The 20226-nt window shown below is 40.6% G+C and overlaps 1 protein-coding gene across 5 annotated transcripts in view; it reads right to left on the reverse strand.

Moving 5' to 3' along the window:
- Window positions 1-20226, reverse strand: part of DAAM2 (dishevelled associated activator of morphogenesis 2) — a 204090-nt gene that overhangs the window by 84895 nt on the left and 98969 nt on the right. For all 5 annotated transcript variants that reach the window (XM_042022915.1, XM_042022918.1, XM_042022914.1 and 2 more), the window contains one exon: window positions 13457-13546. In XM_042022915.1, coding sequence (XP_041878849.1) covers window positions 13457-13546 — 90 coding nt within the window. The remainder of the gene's footprint in view (window positions 1-13456; window positions 13547-20226) is intronic.

The raw sequence follows: 20226 nt of genomic DNA on the forward strand, positions 1-20226 counted from the left end.
TTACCCATTCTACTGGCTGTGTCTCAGTTCAGAGCAGCCAAAGTTTCACAAATAAAAAGTGCTTTCATTGTAAGACACAAAATGTGTTTGATCTGCTGTGGGACAAAATGCTAATTCAGATGTGGAGCTAAAATACATCTAAGCTTTTCAGACAGTTTATGCCTCCAAAAAGCCAGCCATGTCCCAAGAGATGCTAATTTTGAAACAGCACAGACCATAGGACTGAACCATTCACTAGACAGATGTGGTCACCGCTCCATTTCTCAGACTTCATGACTAGCATTTACACAAATAGTCTCAGAGTTTTGGGAAGGAAGCTATATCCAAGCCTTTTAAGCACAATTTACCCAGATTGAGAAAAACAAACATTACTTCTCTCCCTGGAATTAAGCTATTGATGTGCAGATAATAATCCTTCTGTCACAAAAGCAGTCTACTGTATAACTTATTAAAAGAGAATATTCATTAATCACCAGCTGGAGCATGCAACTGAGGAGTTCTAATTGCCTCTCACAAAGGTCAGGTATATCCATACAAACTTACAGTTCACTGCATTATGACACAGGGTTATTTTCCTTAACAGATCACAGGGTGGGTTTTTTCTTTTTTTTCTTTTTTAGCTTCATTTAGCCCAAGCTCTGCCCTGTTACCAGTAACTTGACAAACCTAATTATGACCTCTGATGCTGCTTACTAACTGGTCTTTCAGGGGAAGAATCAAAGGCTTCAGATTATTATTTATATTACAAAATACCTAATACTGTCAAACTGTGGAACTCCCTGTAAAAAGTACAATAAAGTATAAAAGTGACAAAGGGATACATTTATGAACAATGCAGATTCCTGCTTAGAAAGCATTTCCTAATATTGAGAGAAGCTTCAGTGTGGCTGCAATTCACCAGCATGGATTATCAGTCATTTTTGAAAGATGGTTGGCTCTACCAGGGCTGAAAACTTTCCAGTCAAGTTAAATATATGATTTTTTTTTAACTAATTATGCCATCTCTCACTTTTTTTTTGCTTCCCAAGCACTCAAAGATACAGAATGTCCAGCAGTTGTACCTTATACACACATGATGTGTCATTTCCAACCTCCTCTAAAACTCAAAGACACTTCAAATTAATTATTCCTAATTGGTATCAGTCTAAGGGTAATGAAGGCCATGCTTTTATTTCTTGTCCTCCAGAAAACACAGGAGATCCACTGCATATATGGACAGGGAGAGTTGCTCACAGAAAATAGACTAGAATGCCATAACTGGCAGGCAGAAAGGTGGTTGGTGCATTGTTTTGAGCCAAAGAATTAGTGCTGTCTGAAACCTCAGAAGCCTCAACCACTGATTTTAATGTATAACTGTGGTGTTTAAACCAAGCTTACATTTACAATAAACGTCTCTGGCATGAGACTTACAATAGATTGCTGATGGAGGGAGTCCCATTTTAAGGAACTTTGTATTTTAGTAGGATTACATAGTATACTTCCAATTTTAAGAACCTGTCTTCTCTTCTCTTTACTCTTCTTTTGTCTTTTTACCATTCTCCTCGATACAGACAGATGTGAACTTGCTGCCACCATTGACTGCAGCAGCCTCTTTTTATCACTTACGGATCATACAAGCCCACTTGTCCCTTTTCAAACATATTGAGCCCTGCTACAGGATGGGAATCCCACCATCACCATGCATTAATTTACGATTATAGTGTGTGAAGTGAGCAGGAAGATAATTGCCCCTATGTTTACAGAACTACTTAATTGTACAGCTGAGGTCACCTTGAATTATCCATCAATTTCTGCCCTCGGGACAAGGCTTTCTTGCCAAATTGAAGTGCACCAATATTAAACATTGTTCCTCTGTTGAATCTTTAGCCTCTGCCATGGCAGTTGGTGTCTTGTTGACTAAATTGTCCTGTCTCTGTTGCTGCATAAAGATCCTTCTGTGCTATTACCTGAAGTCCATAGTCATGTTTAATACCTTTTACATGCTCTACTTTCCACAAGTCCCAAACCAACCAACTGCTATTTTGCTGTTGATAAGTGTATAATCTAAATAATGAGCTGCCAGATAAGGTGATCCATGAATTCCCTGCACTTTCAATGAAAAAGTACTCAGGAGCCTACCTTTCCTCAGCCCATCCACTTCTTTTGGAGGTGAAGGGAAACGTCCACTAGTGAGGATCCTACCAGTTAGAAGATTGATTCATGATCATTCTACCCAGAGGGTCTTCAGAAGAAGACAAAACGTTTCTCATGGACATGGCCTGCTCAGCGGGTGTGTGGCTGTGGACTTAGGCTGTACTCCTGAAGCACAGCTCTGTTCCCACAAGCCTGCAGCAAGCTTGAGGTCAGGGTCAAGGTTCTGCAGTAATGTGTGTAATCTGCAGCAGGTGAAGCCAGCAATCTGTCACTGTCCCAACAAACCCTAAGCAGCAGGAGCAGGACATATTCTATTGTTTCGTTAACAACCAAACTCTGCACTGTCCCTCCTACTCTTTACTCTGTTTTTGTACAGGTACTGTGTGTACATTTCCCTTAACCCCATCCAGCTTACGGTCAACATTCCATGGATACGGAAAAGGACTTTTTCCTTACCCCACCAGCTTACCTTTTCTCCTTTCCAACAGCACTGTTTTCAGCTGTATTCTACCACACCAGAATGTTGTCACTTGGGACTGTCTCCTTCCTCACTTCCTTTCCTCCTCCTCCTGGCATTCTTTAGTCAATGTGAAAAGCCACAGAAGGGCCCAGACCGTGTAACTGAACCTCCAAGTTTATCTTTTTGTCCTACTGTTTATCTCCAACAAGCAATCACTTAAAATCTTCTGTAAATAAAACGAAGTCACCTACCATGCATGGCAAACATTCTGTATGTTGCCTGATGATGGACATGAAATGCCATTTACTGTGCTCAAACATACACAGAACTACCTAGGACACACCTACTTAGAGCCAGCAGAGATATTTAGGACAAGTCCTTCTGGAAGCACACAGAGATTTTTTTAATACCAAATTCTTAAAGGTTTCTCTTCACTGTTCTTAACCCATCCGCTGTCTGTTTTTCCAGTGACACTACTGCTTGCTTTAGTTCACTTCTGCTCTGGGCCCTTTAATAAGCATGATGACAGTAAGATGGTCAGTGCAGCCAGTGTATGTTCCTTTTCTCCATCATTTAACCCTTCACTATTGAAAAAAAAGTTAGGAGTTATGAGGCAGGTGAACAAAGGAAATAAATACAGTCTGAGAGGCCCATGGCTTTTAAGCTGCTAGCCCAGTATTTGAGTGTATCACTCTATCTACCTCTGCCCTTTCCATAAACTCAGGTAAAACTGTTTCTCTCAGCCTTCATTTCTCTCACTTAGCACATCTGCAAAGTGTTTGGGATGCCAAGTGCCTTTCAACAGATGACTGAATTATCGCGGAAGATAATGTGATTTTCACCTCAATTAAGGTGCGTATCTGAAACTGTCACATCTGACTGCAATGAAACTAAACAACTCTCCAGAAAGTAGAAGGAAATTTCTTTCTTTCTCTTCATAGCTGTCACTATATTCTAACAACTCTTTACTGTGTCTGTTTCTAAACTTCTCACTGAAAAGATAGGAATTCAGCAACTCTTCCTGCTCAGTATTCACTGGCTTCTTTAAGCCTGGTGAACATTCTGTGAAATTCAGAGTAAGCCCTGATCTCTGCCGAATTTGCTTCTCACACACCAGAGAAACATGTTAGTTATTTACATATTCTTTGCCCCTGCTTATCCACCAAAGACTAATCTGAATGGTGAGGACTGCATTGTACAGAGTATATGTTGCAGTTGTTGTTGTTGTTGTTATTATTATTACTATACGCCATCAGCCGGACTGGCTCATATTCAAATTGTGAAGAACCAGAACTTTTGCAAGAGAGCGGACAAGGACAGAACATAATCCAATGGCATCAGCATTTACATGTACTTCCCATGCAGCAGAGTTGGATTGCTCACCATTATTTTTGTTCTTAAGTACAGCAAATTACACCATGCTAGTAGGACGACAGCTGGATAAATGTTTTCTTTTTTTTCTTTTCTTTTTTTCACACTAGGGTCAAATCTGCTTCCACTGAGTCCTCCCAAACTCCCACAGAAGGCAAGCCAAATGCAAAACACAGCATTAGGCATGATGATATCAACAATTTTCTAACTCAGGACTGTTTGGGGCCTGATTTTTGATTAGTGTTGAGTTCTAACTTCAACTGAAGCACTAGTAGCTCACCTGAAAAATGCAGACCTGCAAGATGGACACACCAATTCTGCATATTCAGAATGTCTATAGCAAATACCATGGCAAGTTTATGGCATTTTATGTCTTCAGCACTCTGAGCTAATGAGGTAGGAAGGCATTTTTTAAGCAACAACTAAATATTTTTTTGGAGAGAGAGAGGAGAGGGAGGAAGAAACTAAAAATATTCCATGCTGTTCCCATGGGGGGGTGGGGAAGAAAATACTTTTCAATTATACATAAATAAATATATAATTTCAAGACCCTGACCAAAGGTAACCTCTTAGGCTAGGATAAATAAATGAGTCTGCAACTGTTGGCATTGCAACATGGAAAACATAAACCAAATACAGCAGACAACTTGGAAACACTTATGATCTCCTTTTACGTCTGCTACAATGTGGTCTTTTAGGTGTCACAATTCCAAGCTGTAATAATGGTGTATCATTAGAATTGTGCATGCATTTTTGCCTTCTTGACACTAAACTTATACTTTAAATTGTTACAGGAGTGACTTCAAGAAAAAAAAGTTAAGAGGAGTCTCTAACGTCATTAAGCCTACTATATTGTTTCGTCAAGTAATCACTTTGAGGTCTTTGCTATAGAAGCCAAAATAACATGGAAAAAACGTGAGAAAGAAGAAACAATTACAAGAGCTTCATGATAAACCATAAAAAGCAGGCAATGACTCTTCTGAAGTATGCTGACCTGCTTAAAAAATAATAGGGCAACATCAACAAATTTATATTATAATCATGTAAGATAAAATTTCTAAATTCGTTATATGGAACTATAAAAGAATGAGATGGTATCTTACATGAATCTCAAGTTTTATTTTTCCAGTGAGAACACATTCTCTGCATTAAATGATGTAGAAGGAGATTTTAGGCTTTACTTTACGCTGTATTAACGGTGCTGCCCAAATTTGGGAGCTACTGCTTCAGCCTATGACACACGTTAACAGGTTCCATCAACCAAACAGCTCTTTCACCCTGAAAAGACCCAAGCACACCACTAATCAGGAAATGTGCATATTTGCTGTATTAGTAACACTCTTGTAGCGTTTTTCTGTTTTCTGTTACTTCCAGAGTTCCTGAATTTGACTTTCTTAAGCCTACTTGCATTTATAGCAAAGTAATTTTTGAAGTCATGGGCCTGTCTTCCATACCTAGGCTAAAGATACTGAAATGACCCAATGGCAGCATCAAGCTAACAAATCATTCCAAACATCTGAACGTGAAGTCATTCTGCTAACAGAAAAAAGGAACAGATGCTGGTGGGAAAAAAGGAAGTTAACTCCACAATTGCTGGCATTTTCCAAACATCCAGCTGAAGGAATGCCGTGGTTTGCAAAGGGCAACGTCCTCCCACTGTGACTTCCCAGTGTTATGAGATTTCCAGTGAGCCCTAGGCTAATTGAAAGCAAGTCTATTTTCAGGGAATTAATTTGAGAGATTCCACATTTCAGACTGTTTCACTAGCAGCCTCCTGAGCTAAGGAAGTCATGCAGTCTTCCCAGACAAAAAGCAACCATGGATCCCAGGCACTGGGAGGGAACCAAATAGCATCTGCTACAGCCTGTTTCAAGGAGCTGGCCTCATAGCAATAATGCAGAACAGTACACAGGAGGTTGCACGAAGCCTTACTGTTGCTCCCTTTCTTTATAGGGCCATGCAGCTGCTTTCCTAGTTTGATTTGTGAATAGTTTAGAGAATCACAAATCAATTTAGGATGGAAGGGGCCTTGAGAAAAAGGGACCTGCTCAGAGCTAATTTCAAATTTAAATCAGATTGTTCAGGTCATTGTCAAGGTTTGAATATTGAGTTAAATTAAAATGTTGACTGAAGCTCAACTTCAGCCACAAACTTCCAAAGCGTTGGTAGGAAGAGAAACAATTTGCTGTTGTACCAAAGACTTCACATAAAGTTTAATTCTTCATATCCAGTGTGGTTTTGCTGGCCTTTGCCCTGTGGTTATGAGACACCCTCATCGATTAGCCATCAATACTGCTAATTGTGGGATTGCTTACACTAAGCACTCAAAATCCCACACAGCTTCTTCAGCCTCCTACTGCACACCAACTGCTTTTGCTGTTAGGCTATCACACGTGCTGTGAGGGCTACTGTGTGTTTTCCAGACATCCCAGGGAACAGAGAGCAAAAGTAGCCATCCCCACATCCACCCACGCTCCCCTTCAACACTTCATGCAGAGCAGCGAGAAAATCTCTCATGAAGTCACATCCAAGACTCATCAAACTGTGACTCCTTACAAATGGCTTCTCAAATACTGCAGCAAACCATCTTGTGTGTTCACGTCTGCTGCTCCCAGATACAGTATATGGAACAACAACTCTAAAGAAAGGAACTTATAAGAGACACATTAAATGCTCCTTAAAGCTATAAATCCATAACCAAAACAGTTTAATATTCCAAATCAATAACAGACTCTAAGAGTATTTCAAAGAGGAAAAAATAATGCAAGAAGATAAAACAGAAAACAATGCAACTTCAAACCACCCACTTCATTTATTATGGGACAACCACGTGCTTGGCAGTCTTCGTACAGAAAAGATGAACCCCAAAGGGCTTTCGTAGCTCAGAACAGACAATACAAAACCAAAAACCCACACTCAGACAACACAATGGTGTGATCTTCATCTGGCATATTGTATCACTAAATGAGACCAGATGAAGATCCATTTTCTCTCTTCTTTAGGGAATATCTATCATCCCCTGAATACCTCAGAACTGGCTGAATGGCAGATCACAGAAGGATCTAGTAACCCAGGGTCCAGTTAGAGGCCTTTCACTAGTGGTGTCCCCCAAGATTCAATACTGAACCCAGTATTGTTTAACTCATTCATCAATGACTTGGATGAAGGGGCAGATGCCTCCTCAGCTAGTTCACAGATAATACAAATCTGGGAGGAGTGGCTGATACCCCAGAGGGCTGTGTGACCCTTCAGAAGGACCTCAACAGGCTGGAGAGATGGGCAGAGAGGAACCTCCTGAAATTCAACAAAGGGAAGTGCAGGGTCCTGCAGCTGGGGAAGAATAACCCCATGGACCAGCACAGGCTGGGGGCTCAGCTGCTGGAAAGCAGCTCTGCGGACAACAACCTTGGGGTCCTGGTGGGCAACAAGGTGTCTGTGAGCCAGTAGTGTGTCCTGTGGCCTGGGAGGCCGGCGGTGTCCTGAGGTGCACTGGGATGAGCACTGCCAGCAGGTTCAGGGAGGTGATCCTGTCCCTCTGTTCAGCCCTGGTGAGGCACACCTGGAGCGCTGTGTCCAGTTCTGGGCACAAGAGAGACATGGAGCTGCTGGAGCAGGTCCAGTGGAGAGTAACAAAGATGGTTAAGGGACTGGAGTATCTCTCTTACCAGGAAAGGCTGAGAGAGCTGGGCCTGTTCAGCTTGGAGAAGGGGCAGCAGAGAGGGGATCTTATCAATGCCTATCAGTATCTGAGGGGAGGATGCCAAGAGGCTGGATCCAGGCTCCTTGTGGCGCTGAGCAATAGGACGGGAGGCAATGGGCAGAAACTGATGCACAGAAAGTTCCACCTAAATGTGAGGCAGAACTTCTTTACTGTGTGGGTGACCAAGCACTGGAACAGATTGTAAAGAGAGGTTGTGAAGTTTCCCTCAACAGAGATATTCAAGAATGGTCTAGATGCAATCCTGTGCCATGTGCCCTAGAATGACCCTGCTTGCCACAGATGATCCCACTGCTGGTCTCTTACCCATTTTGTGATTCTGTGATCTCCATGTGTATCTCCTACTTTAAAGCAGGAACCTGAAGAAAGGAACTCCTATCTAAAAGTGTAATGCAGTCTCCTGCTCTTAGAATCTCCCTATGAAGCCTTAAATGCAAAGAAAAGACATCAGGGTTTGGAATAAAAGCCCTGCCAGTTCACTTTAACATAGAAATACTTCACAGAACTGTCTCTCCATCTTAATGAATCAGAAACTACACGGTGCAAAGCCACAGATGCACAGCAGCCCTAGAACAAACAGTAGGTGCAGAAATTTTCACTCACTTCTGAAAGCTTTCCCTAAAGGCAAGGAGGACTCCAGGTTTTATATTTGCATCCATCTTGTCGTTCATCCCTGGTAAGCTACGGTAATTATATAAAAAGCGGCAAAAGCAGCTTAGATCCCTCCAGCAGATTTCAAAGTATCTTACTCTATATCCAGCTGCACAATATCAAGCTATACTTTTTATGGTGACATTTTGCTGACAATTGAAACCTCAAGGGCAAAACTCAAAGAGACTTTCAAAGAAATAAAAAACCCACACCAGACATGTAGACCTTATCTTCATTGATGTTGGACAGCCAGCATGGGACCAAAAGTGGGAGTTTGTGAAAATGAACTGCAAATGGTATAAAAAGATGGTAGTAAAACCACTAAAAGTTAATGTCCAACTAAGGCTAGGATTCTCAAGAGTATTTCAAAGCCTATGAGGATGCAGCTCTGATCTTAGGAAAAGAGAACTGAATGCAAAGTGATGCTGCTGCTTTGTGAGAGAGGTGTAAATCTCCTCTAGGAGGGCATCTGGGGCACTCTGCACCTGGCCTGCAGCCTCAGTGGTTCACCACTGATTTGTGACCTCAGTCCAGGGGACTTGGACTCCTTAATGACTGTGTAATGCACAGAAGTGCCTTCTACTCTGTCCTTCCTGTTCCTTGCAGCAAGCTCATCGAACGCCAGAAACTTCACCACAAGAACATCTTAGAAGACACATAAGTGCAGTAAAGAAAAAGAATGAACAGTGCTTGAACTGAAAATATATTCAGATATTTCAGAATGTATCTTAAAAAAAAAAAGAAAATGAAAGGGGAAAGGGAAAGGGAAAAGGAAAAACAAAATGAATGCTTTATGCAGCCAAGCCATGTATAAATAGTGCAGGGAAAAGGTATGAGAGGATGGCATGGCCAAAATATTTCCAAAAAGTTTCCTATCTATTCTTTCATTCAGGTGGAGAGAAATACATTTATGCATAAATATAACAATGACAGTTCTTTGAAATGATAAAACAATTTAAATCAAAGACCTTTGGAACCAAGGAGTTTCCTGATTCCTACTTTCATATTCAGTTCACATGTTTTTTTAGTCCTCAGGTAGATGAAAAATACAATTGATAGATATTTTGAAAAATAATTGCAAAGGATGGTGTAATGAAGGATATTCTCTTATTTTCTGCATATTACAGACTATGGTTCAGGTAAATTTTCCTCAGAATTTTTATATCCTCTTTTGCTATTGTGGAGAATCTCTTTCCCATAATAGGAAAAAGTAGAATAAATTTACGGATTATAAGCACGTACTTCTTTTCAGATGCCGTGAATGCCTAGTTCCAGAAAGTTTCAGTGTGCTGCTTATTACCTCACTACTTGAGTTTAAATAATCTCACTTGAGTAGATAAAGAACAATGAACTCAAAGCAACTATTCAAGGATACCACTAAAATCACAAGAGTACAAGGTAACACTGAGATATTTAGGAGATCTCAGCATATTATGAGGATTGAAATTTTTGTTGGGTTTTTTTGTTTGATTGGAAAGAATGTGTATGATACAGCTAGTCCAGTCTGACTCTACTTTGGAAAATAATTTGCTACCAGTGTTTTTCCTCAAAGAAAGACAGAAGTGAAAAAAAACCCTAACTTGTTTAAATCTGCAAAATGTGTGTGCTTGTTACTAAAATCTGTTCAGCCAAAGGCTTACAAATTAGTCTCTGGAAGCAGGAAAGGCCATAAAAAGAAAACCACTTGACCTGCTTTCCAACAGCAATGAGTCTAGCAGCTTGTAGGGTTGCTCAGAAGGCAATAAGCGATGGCCCGCACAGTGAGGCCTCGTTCTTAGAAACACAGGCTCCATCCAAAGCATCGTGTGCTGAAGCAGTGCAACACCTGCACTTCCTCCCCTTTTTGGGATCCCAATATGAGCTCATTTATAGATGAGGTAATTCAGCTAAAAAACTGCTTCTTTCCATATAATTATTTGATTGGTATCTAATGAAATTATGTATGTTAGTATCAGCTCCTGGTAAAACAGCACTGAAGAACACTGTTTTTCTGAACTTTGACATTGGAAATTTGCAAATAAATATGTCTGAAATCTTGGTCTAGTGCTTGATCTAATTCCTGAAAAACTTATATCTGGTAGGAAATCTAGAGAGAGGAGTCACAGAGGTGTCTTATGTAATTCTAAATTTCAGCTTATGGTGAGACATGAAGATTATTCTAAACAAAACCAGAATAAAGTACCTGAACTGAGTGAGAATGTTATAATTTGTATTTTCTACGTATGGCTTTACTTAATAATATCAGTGGAAGCTCCTGCCACAGAGGAGAAGGCAATCCAAAACATGTACTGGTGGTTGGGGTAGAGGGTCAGGGTGCCATCCATGGTGACTAATCGATGATTCTTCTGATGCAAATCAAGACAACTGCATTTCTCATTGTCCATCCTGTACTGATTAATGGCAAGGTAGAGAACAGCTGAGATTGAGAAGACATTAACATTTTCCAACAGAGCAGCCATTATTCCTTGCAAATAGCTATTCCACAAATGAGAGCAAAGCATTCACTAGAGCTGCTAGCTACAGTTACTCTTTTAGGTCAAATAATTGGTGATTTTTTTTCAATACTATTGATTTCAGATATGAACCCAGAATAGCCAAAAGTGACCAAAGCAAGCATGGCTGTGTAATACTGTGTGAATGCTATCCTGTAGGTATCACTCACAATCATGAAATTTCAGTTCAGAATTCAGCCTCCTTTGATTACTGTGGATTGTTGACTGGTAAGCTGTGCCCCTTTCAGTGCACAGACCTACTTGCCTTCCTCCCTTTCTTCAGAAAGGCTTGATATCAGGAATAGGTGGAATCAGTTTTTTAATACAATAGTGAATTTCTGCCACCACACTGGAATCAAATACCATAAAAGATTACATCTAACATCTGACTGCCAAGATAAATGTGTGTCTACAACAATGACTAATCTTCATTTTTGCAAGTGACATTTGTTTATTTAAGGCAGCCCACTAATCTCACCACCTTTAGAGCAAATCAGGAAGCTCTGACTTTCCATTACTTTTAGACTAGGAAAGGCACCTGTGATTAACAATTGTGAACAGTTCCCTCAGTCTGCACTTCTTGACCTTCTAGTTCATAGTGTTTCCACCTCCCGCATCTCAAAGCATAGGGCCCCTGCTTCCCAGGAAACTCAAAGAGCCCAACATCAGCAAGACAGAGCCCTCTGGGGGGCTTGCCCGGGGTAGCTGGAAGTGTTCTGCCAAGTGAGAAATTGGACCCTTTGTGGCTGAAATTAGACTGCAAATTCTTCAGGGAAAAGGGGGCTTTGCTTTAAAAGGAATCCTGGAACAAGCCTCTCTGTCACTGCAAAACAATGATGATAGGTGGATTAGGTAGTAGGCTAGAGAGAGATGTCATCACCAATCATCTGACTGCCTGTGAGGGAAACAATGAATAACACTGGACAGTTAAGGTTTCGAGTAATTGAAAGTATCTACAATGTAATGAATAGACATGTGGCAATGGTATCCCATTCCAGTTAGCACATCATTTTGGATAGCTGGAGTTCAGCTAACTGAGGTTGCACTACAAATGCATTATAAAGACTTTCCAGTATGCAGCTTCTTTAACTTTGGAAGTCTTTTAGATTCTTATAGCAAATTCACTGCTGTAGAACACAGGGGAAAACAAACAAACAAAAAACCCCAACAGAAACAAAACCCCCAATGTAATGAGTGAATCCAACCAACATATTAAATACATTAAAGTACAAACCTTCCTGCCAAGGCTGACTGGTCCGGGAGGCGAGATGTCTCTAAGACAGCTACAAATAGATCCTCTCCCACCAGAGCTGAAAAACCCAGCTGAGCTGGCCAGCAAAAACGTAAAGCAAACATTAATCACAGCAGCCTGCACTTTCCTTCCACTTGCAAGCTCTGTGTACAAGCAGGAAAAAGGAATGGAGACAGCATTGAAGGCAATTGGGCCTAGACTGCTCTTGTGCACTACTGCTAGCTTTGAGCTATTGCTAGCTCAGAGCCACTGTAATTAATTGATTCCTATTAATTCCCCCCTGTGAAGTTAAAAAACCCCAACCAAGCAAACAAACAAAAAAACCCTGAAGGTAAAACACCCTGATTGGACTGGTTTTCTTTAATTACACGGTAAGAAAGCTCACTGCCCCCATTTGGAAGAAAAAAGGCAGCAAGCACAGCCTCCAGAAGGACCATGAGCAAGATTTTAGTCTGTCAGGTTCAGTACTGAAATGTAAACCTCCTCTTCCACCTTTTGTTATGCAGATTTATGTTTAAAGACTGATGCTCTCATAGAGCATACTTGAGAAATAAAACTAACCAACAAACACACCACACCTTTTTCCTCCTAACATTTGTGGCCAGTAAATACATACTCTTGGTCTTATGTTCATTTCCAACTGTGTGTTTCCTAGAGCAGCAAAACTTTTCCAAGGCACCATTACTGCAGAAGTTCCTTGTTTAGAAGTTTCACAGCAATGATACAACTTATCCATTAACTTGGCCATCATTCTGCCAGCAACAAAATATTAGTGTGATTCATCAGCCTCTGATTTATTTCTCCTTTACTGGTTTGTCAGAAATTTGAAGACCTTGAATGGAGAAGTGTTACATGGAAAATGATACGAGCAGGTGCCCCTCGCTTTCCAGTGCAATGTGGAACATTTCCTACAGACTCTGGAATAATGAACCGCCAAGTTTTAAGACATCACTATTGTGTACTGTTATTGGTATTGGAAGACATCCTGAAAGACTTCAGCAATACTTTTTCTATTTTAAGCAACCTACAAAAGTTTTTAAAAACCTTAATGCAATTCCATGATAGTTGTTCTTTCAGCTCAAAGAACAAACAAGCCCCCCAAAACCCCCCCAGGCCCCAAACAAACAATAAAACAAAGAAACACCAAACATGTAAAAGATTCAAAATGGACAGTGTACGATTTTAAGATGTTAATGTTCTCTTCAGAAATCACATGTGCGTACATTACTTATCAGAAAATTGTGCCATATCCATGCTGATAAAAATCCTTCCATCACTTATTCATGTTCTTGAGTAAACAGTAGATAAACACAAAGCTCAAATCAAGATGCAATTATGAACATGCACACAGAATTTATTGCTGAGGACAACAGTAGTACCTTCTTTTTGCTGCAGTAAATCTGCCATTTCTTCTCTGGAGGGAGTGCAAACATAGCCTCTCTGTTCTTGTCTGTGAGATCCAATTCATCCTGGAGATTGTGAAAAAGGAAAACAGAAAAAAAAAAAAAAAAACCAGTCAAGAGCTGCATTGGTAACTTCTAATAAGTTGAGAGGTTTCTGGAATGTTTGACTAGCCTTCGATCAAGAGGATGCAGTGGCTCCCAAAGACTCCAAAGATTATTGGTTTTGTGATGATTTCCTCTCTACCTTGAGTTCTCCCTGTCAGAGCATAGCCTACAAAGAGAGGCAGCCTGAACAACTCCCATGTCAAACTCCCATTACTAATGATCAGTCAAGGATGGGAAGGATCACATGAAAGGGGTGAAGTGAAAACCTCAAAGCACTAGATTATGTGACACAGACATTCTTTATGACACTTTCTTATTCCTTATGAGAAAGGCTAAAAGTTTCATACATCTTTTTTTCCTGGACAGCAGTACCAAATTGCTCTTCCATAGAAAGGGAATAGTTGAATTTCTCTCTCTTTCAGGCAAAGACCTCATCAGCAACCTACAGGTTGAAATGTTTTTCCAGATGTTTGTCCTCTAAACCACACAGTCCCCATCAAAGACACCCAGCATTTCAGACATAAAGGACATAACTCCATAGTGTCACATCAGGTTGATCAGAGCAGCACATTAAGTCCTGGGTAAGTTCAGTAGAACACACCCTCTTATAGCTGAGCCAAGCTTACATTAGTAAAATGAAGGATAATGCTGTGATCGGGAACTGACCGCCAAATTCCACAGCTTCAGTTATTCCTCTGTAAAAGGTGTATAACAAAAGACTCTTTTTCTATATATGTCTCTAAAACTATCAAACCAGAGACTGCTACTTCCTATGTATAAATTCACTACTGACCAGAACACAGCTCCAATCAAAGCTGCCAATTTTAGGTGCTAATAAAGGGAATTAAACAAAACAGAATGGTCTTCAGAGCAAGCAGACTGCATGAGGAAGATGCCTAAATTAGAGTTTCAGTAATATAAAGAAAATCTTCCATTAATGTTTCAGTGAATCTGTTTTGGCAGGGATCTGGTTTTTTTCCCTGTATATTTGAAGTATTTGGAGAAGGAAGTGTCCAGGGGTCCAATATCAAGATGACATTGTGGCACTAAAATGCTGCACACACAGATTCTGGCACCCACACTAACCTTGTCCAAGCAGAGACAATACCTCTTTAACTCAGCCCAACAATGGCTCATTTGGAAAGCGTTCAGGGCTGGGAAACTTGTGAAAACAGTGAGCAAAATTGCACACTGAGCCTGGTAGCGGCTGCTGACAGATTTAAAAGCCCATTGAGATTTAAGCTGCAAAAAGGTACAAAAGAAATGCAAACAGTAACAAGGCGAGGTCAGTGCCAGCAGCCCAAGGTAGAAGAAGCTGGAGGGTTATTTTAAACAAGAAGAAGTTTAAAGGGAAAAAAAAGAAATTAGCTGTGCAAAAAGAGTGCAAACCATGTGGAAATGTTTAGTGTGAGTTTCCAAACAAGGGGGCAGCCAAGCAAGGCAAGGAGTTTTATCCTTGCTATACACAATTAGAAAACTCAGGCCAGGATCACATTCTTGGGGGGAGAGGGAGAGTGAAACTACATGTAAGGACTTAAGACAAGCAAAGGAATGCTGTTAGAGGTCAAGCATGTGGAAGGGAAAGGAGGGGCAGATAGGGAATCAGAAATGCCAGGTTTGGAAGAACCACCATTGAGGCAAGAATACACATGAGCTGTCTGGGCTCAGCCGAATTCTTAGAAAAAAACATGATTGTTTTATCGACCTGTTTAATAAATGATCTTACTTTTTTTTTTTTTTTAAATACAGTGCAGCTTATTTGGCTTTCTAATCCTAGTGCTCTTTCTGGAGTCTGCTGGCAGATCAGACAAGCAGCAGAAGCTCTGCACAGAAGGTGTGCACTAAACTGAATGAAGATCTCAATCAATCCAGTTCAAGGCAACCATATCATCAAAAGAATGCACCTATTGACTAAAACCACCCTGAGGACAGGATTCTGACATTGCAGCTTCTAGACACTGTCCTGGATACTGGCAGTATCAGGGATATAAAGATAAACCTGCTTTTCAATGGGACAACAAGAATATGCAACTTCCAGTCACATAATTTTGCATCCTGATAACATGACATGCTTTTCAGGACAGAGGCCAAGAAAGTTAGTTTGAAAGGATGGAAGATCTAGAGAGAAAATAGTGCATCCCACATTACTGTGACTCAGGAGGTTAGAGGAAGCTGAAAGAACTTTAGAAGTCATCACATTAGCTCAGGTAGCATAGTAACAAGGAAACTGTTCAGGGTTTCCAGGGATAAGGGGACACCAGAGGTAGACCCAAACACACCTGCCTGGAAAATAGCACACGGAAATAGGCTTACCCTTAATTTTGAAAGTTAGTGTTTGTCTTTATTAGGAGGTAAAATGCTGGGTTCTAACCCCCAGATCAGATGGGCAGGTAGGAAACAGGAGTATTCAGCAGGGAATGAAACATCTCTAGAATACAAAGCAGCAGTCAGGTTCCTCAACTCCCTTCCCTGAAGTTTTCAGCAAGTATGCTCCTTCACTGAGAAGAAGAAAGGAGTGGGAAGAACTGAAGAGGCCTGCATGTCCTCATCTACCCACACCATCAATCAAAACCCACCCTATAAAAAACCCAATAAATCCCTGCAAAATACAAGAGACATGAGACCTTCTTCTGGAACTCTCCAAATCATTTTACCTCTCCCATTCCCATTCTATAAAAGATGAACAAAAGATCACTGTGACTGCACAGGAAAACCATAGATCTAGCTAAGAAAGAAGACCCTGAATTAGGCAGGCTGTTTTTCTGGTCTGACCCAGGATCCTAACAGACCCTGGCACATAAGGAAACCTGCTGCCTTGGAGGGAAGCAGGAGGAACAACAGAAAAAATAAATTTCAGAAGGGTAATTTGGTTCATGAACCAAATTTGTCATTCTGACCCAATGACAGAAGCAGATCTGTCAGCATACAGAAATTCGGACTGGAGAGTTAGCTCAGTGATGGCAAGTGGCTACTGAAAAAAGAAAGGAATTGCCAAATTTGGCAGGAAAGGGGAAAAATGACAAACTGAATGCAGTCATCAAGACTGGGGTTGGAGCCAGACTAAGGAAGCCAATGTGACTGAATGCCCAGAGAGCAAATGTAAAGGGCAAGAAAAAAAGGGTCAGTCAAAACAAAGCAAGGAAAACTCCCTCCTCCAGCACCTGTGCAAGTTGTCCAACAGAAACATAGTAAGTCCCCTTCTACACCTTGGATGGGCAGCTTGGTTCCAGCAATTCATGTCAGCGTGACCCTGCCCAATGGAGCTCAGCCACCTGGCTCTTAAAAATACTTGAAGTTACATGAAACACAGATTAAAAGGATATTTGCCAGGCTGCACTGAGGAAGATGTAAAGTATTCCCAGTTAATATTGCTTACATTTCTCTCCTTTATTTATTTCCTATTTTGTTTTAGTGGTAGTTAATTCAGCTAATTTCACTTTTTTGTGAGCATTTTATTTACTTACATAGATTGAATTTCAATGATAAAACATTTAAAAAGAACTGGAATTGGATTTGAGGTTCAAATACTTCCAGTCCACTTCTCAGGCCAAAAGAGAAGATGGCCTCCATTCAAAATGGCTACAGCCCAAGGAAATAAGAGACAGAGAGAAAGAAACGGAACAAGAAGGAGGAATGGGTAGGAAACATAAATCCAGTATTTTGCAGGATTTAAAACCACATTATGTCCCTTGTTTTTGGGAACGTTTATCAAAGCATGAAAGCTGGATTTGATGCTGGGCAGCCATCAGCTCAGTAATGATTCTCAAAGCTCCAGAAAAGCATTTCTCACCTAGACAGGGCAGTACTTTTTTTAGTGACACAAAATGAAATTAATAAAGAGAAAAAGTGAGATTTTGGTAATGTAGAAGAGTGGTTCACTTGCAGACAGACCCACCTCTCTGTTAAAGGAGAACTCTTAACACCTACCAACATGCCTGCCTCTCTGTAGGAGAAACCTCAAGGCTGTAAGTACACAGAGAATCACAGCTTCTGGACTCCAGCATCCCTTGATTTGAAGTCAGGATCATGGAGGCCAAGAGCCCCATATTTGGGATATCTGGACACTCATGGGAGGAAGTATCATTCTAGTTGTCCCAAGTCCATTGGCTGCTGGACTTACTGATCATTGGGGAGTTTCACACTGACTTAAGGTCAGACAGCTGCTTCATTTTGTAAAATGGAAAAACCAACAAACCAAAACAACCAACCAACCAACCTTTGCAGTCTGGTGGGTTGTTTTGTTGTTGTTGATGTTTTGTTTTGTGTTCATGAATGTTTAATGAGTCATGCATAGCATTTCCAGCATTATGAAACCCAGACTCCTCATATGTTTACTGCAGGCAATAACTTGATTAATATGGGCATAACAAATATTTCGCCAGAAGGAAGAGGAGTTTTGCTTATTTTCTTATGTTCAGTTGGATAACTGTCTTGTTTTATCAATTTCTTATAATTTCAACTACAGAGAGTTGCATTACACTTTTAATTTTTACCTGTAGGTCACGGTTTCCCTTACTTACAGAGCTTTTGGGAGAATATCCTGTCTATAAGAATCCCGCCCCCCCCCGGCCTGTGTTTCACATTTAATTGCTATTCTTATGATTGAGAGACATTAATGACATATAAAAGCATATTCTGATATTTTTAAGTTTATTTCTGCCTACAAACATATTCAGGCAATTATTAAAGCATTATTAAAAAATGAAATGTTTTGTCATCCTCAAATGGAATAGCTTTGACATGAAATCACCACAGAATCCAACACTAAGACATAATACATAGGCAAATAGACTTCAACACTTCCACTGTTCAGAGATGCCCATTTTGACTGTCTGATTACAGCTCTGTTGCACTGATTTAACCAATGGGTACTCACTTACTTGATGGGTACTCAAGCAAAAGGACAGCTAAATCATGGCATTAACAGGCTACATGGGAACCAGATCTTCAGATGGCACAAACTGGCAAAGCTCTCCAGAAACTCTACTCTCATTTGTTAAACTCAAAATGGAAACTTAAGAACTTCCAGAACATATGAGAGCAGCAGTTACCTGATCTGTGACCAGCACCAAAATTTACAGAAGGCTGTGTGAAACCCCACAAAATACAAAGCCACAGAGACGGCTCTGTAGACGGTCAAACGCTTCCCAACTCCCTTCCTCAAACAACCTGGCTGATTTTGTGATCCAGGTGAGTTAACATCCCTTTCAAGATGGTGAGAACAATGGTATTTGCAATAATTTTTTGTGCAGTTTGCTCCATCACAGCAGCATTATCCTTAATGGTTCTTTGTGACTCATCCAATGGGGCAAACTGAGACAGTGGGTATCTGGATGCCTTTACACACTCTATGACAAGCTTCACAATTTGAGGACTACTTATTTTAATAACTTGCTTGCAATGCTCACTTCAAAAATGTAGGTTCCAAGGGTATGTTCATTTTCACATTATACCTTGCACTGTATGAATTCTAGTTTAATACACTGCTCTTACCTTGCTTCTTGTTCATATTCCTATCCCATTTTTTTCTTTTTCTTGTACACATCCACCTTTTCTTTTTCCCTTCACAAATCTTCTTCTCATTCCTTGACCTTTTTCACCTGTCAAGTACAAATGCACTCTCCCTCATCCACCTCATCAATCATTCTCTCTCTGTCTCTTAACAGCGTCAAATCCACCCAACTTACAAAATTAATTATAATGTACTGCTGCCAGTATAAATTCCCCATATAGTATGATAGCTATTGCCTCAGGTTCCTTAAGGTCATTTATATAGATGTCTATCACCATGTCCCCAAAGAGACCACATTCCAGTTCCACCAATGCTCCCAAGTGGCTTAGCACAGCTGACAGCCTTGTGCTCTGAACGAATTTGTTTAAATCTTGTACGAAGTAAACAATGACTATGACACACCATGGGATGCTATGCAGCATCCACTGGCAGGCCACAGAGAAGGTACATGTTCATGTGCAATCACTTCGAGGGGATAGTTGATGGTGGGTTAATCAATACTGAAATGCAACTCAAGCAAACATGGAATAAAATGCACTGACATGCCTGGGACTTTAGAAGAAAGAGAAGCAGTGGAAAGAGATTGGGGCAAGGTTGTCAGCAGCACACTACAAGTTTTTGGAATAAAGAATCCTATCCAGCATAACTTCTACAAATTTAAAAAATGGACTGAGTAGGGCCACATTTCTAACACATGACTGAAAGCTACGTTTTCACATTAACAACAGCCCCAGGAACATTTATATTTCTGTTCATGCTGCCTGCGCCAGGTTCCATGGGCAAATAACAAGCAGTTTAGTCTGGTGGCTCACAATCAAGCTGTGCCCACCAAAAAGGGAGTAGCAGAAATGCTCTCCTCATAAGTCCAGAGGCAGTTCTCCAAAAAGCTGTTTCAGAGATAAGTGCCGTGAATGAATAAAGTAATGAACTAAAATAATCTTTACTCAGATCTCAGTCTCTTTGCAAAGAACTTAGGAATCCTTCAAATAGAAGAGATAAACCTTCCCTATTTAATCACTGTGCCTACCTCCAGGGGACAGTATAGGATTGTTCCCCTATAGTTTTCTGTCCACTGCTTTGTTCATTCCAGCTCTCCAGGCTGACATGTAAGAGGTAGCCTGCTGGAAGG

The sequence above is a fragment of the Corvus kubaryi genome, unplaced genomic scaffold (genome assembly GCF_017639235.1).
Source record: "Corvus kubaryi isolate FWS band 111438036 unplaced genomic scaffold, C.kubaryi_AGA036_p1.0 37232, whole genome shotgun sequence".
Taxonomy (NCBI): domain Eukaryota; kingdom Metazoa; phylum Chordata; class Aves; order Passeriformes; family Corvidae; genus Corvus; species Corvus kubaryi.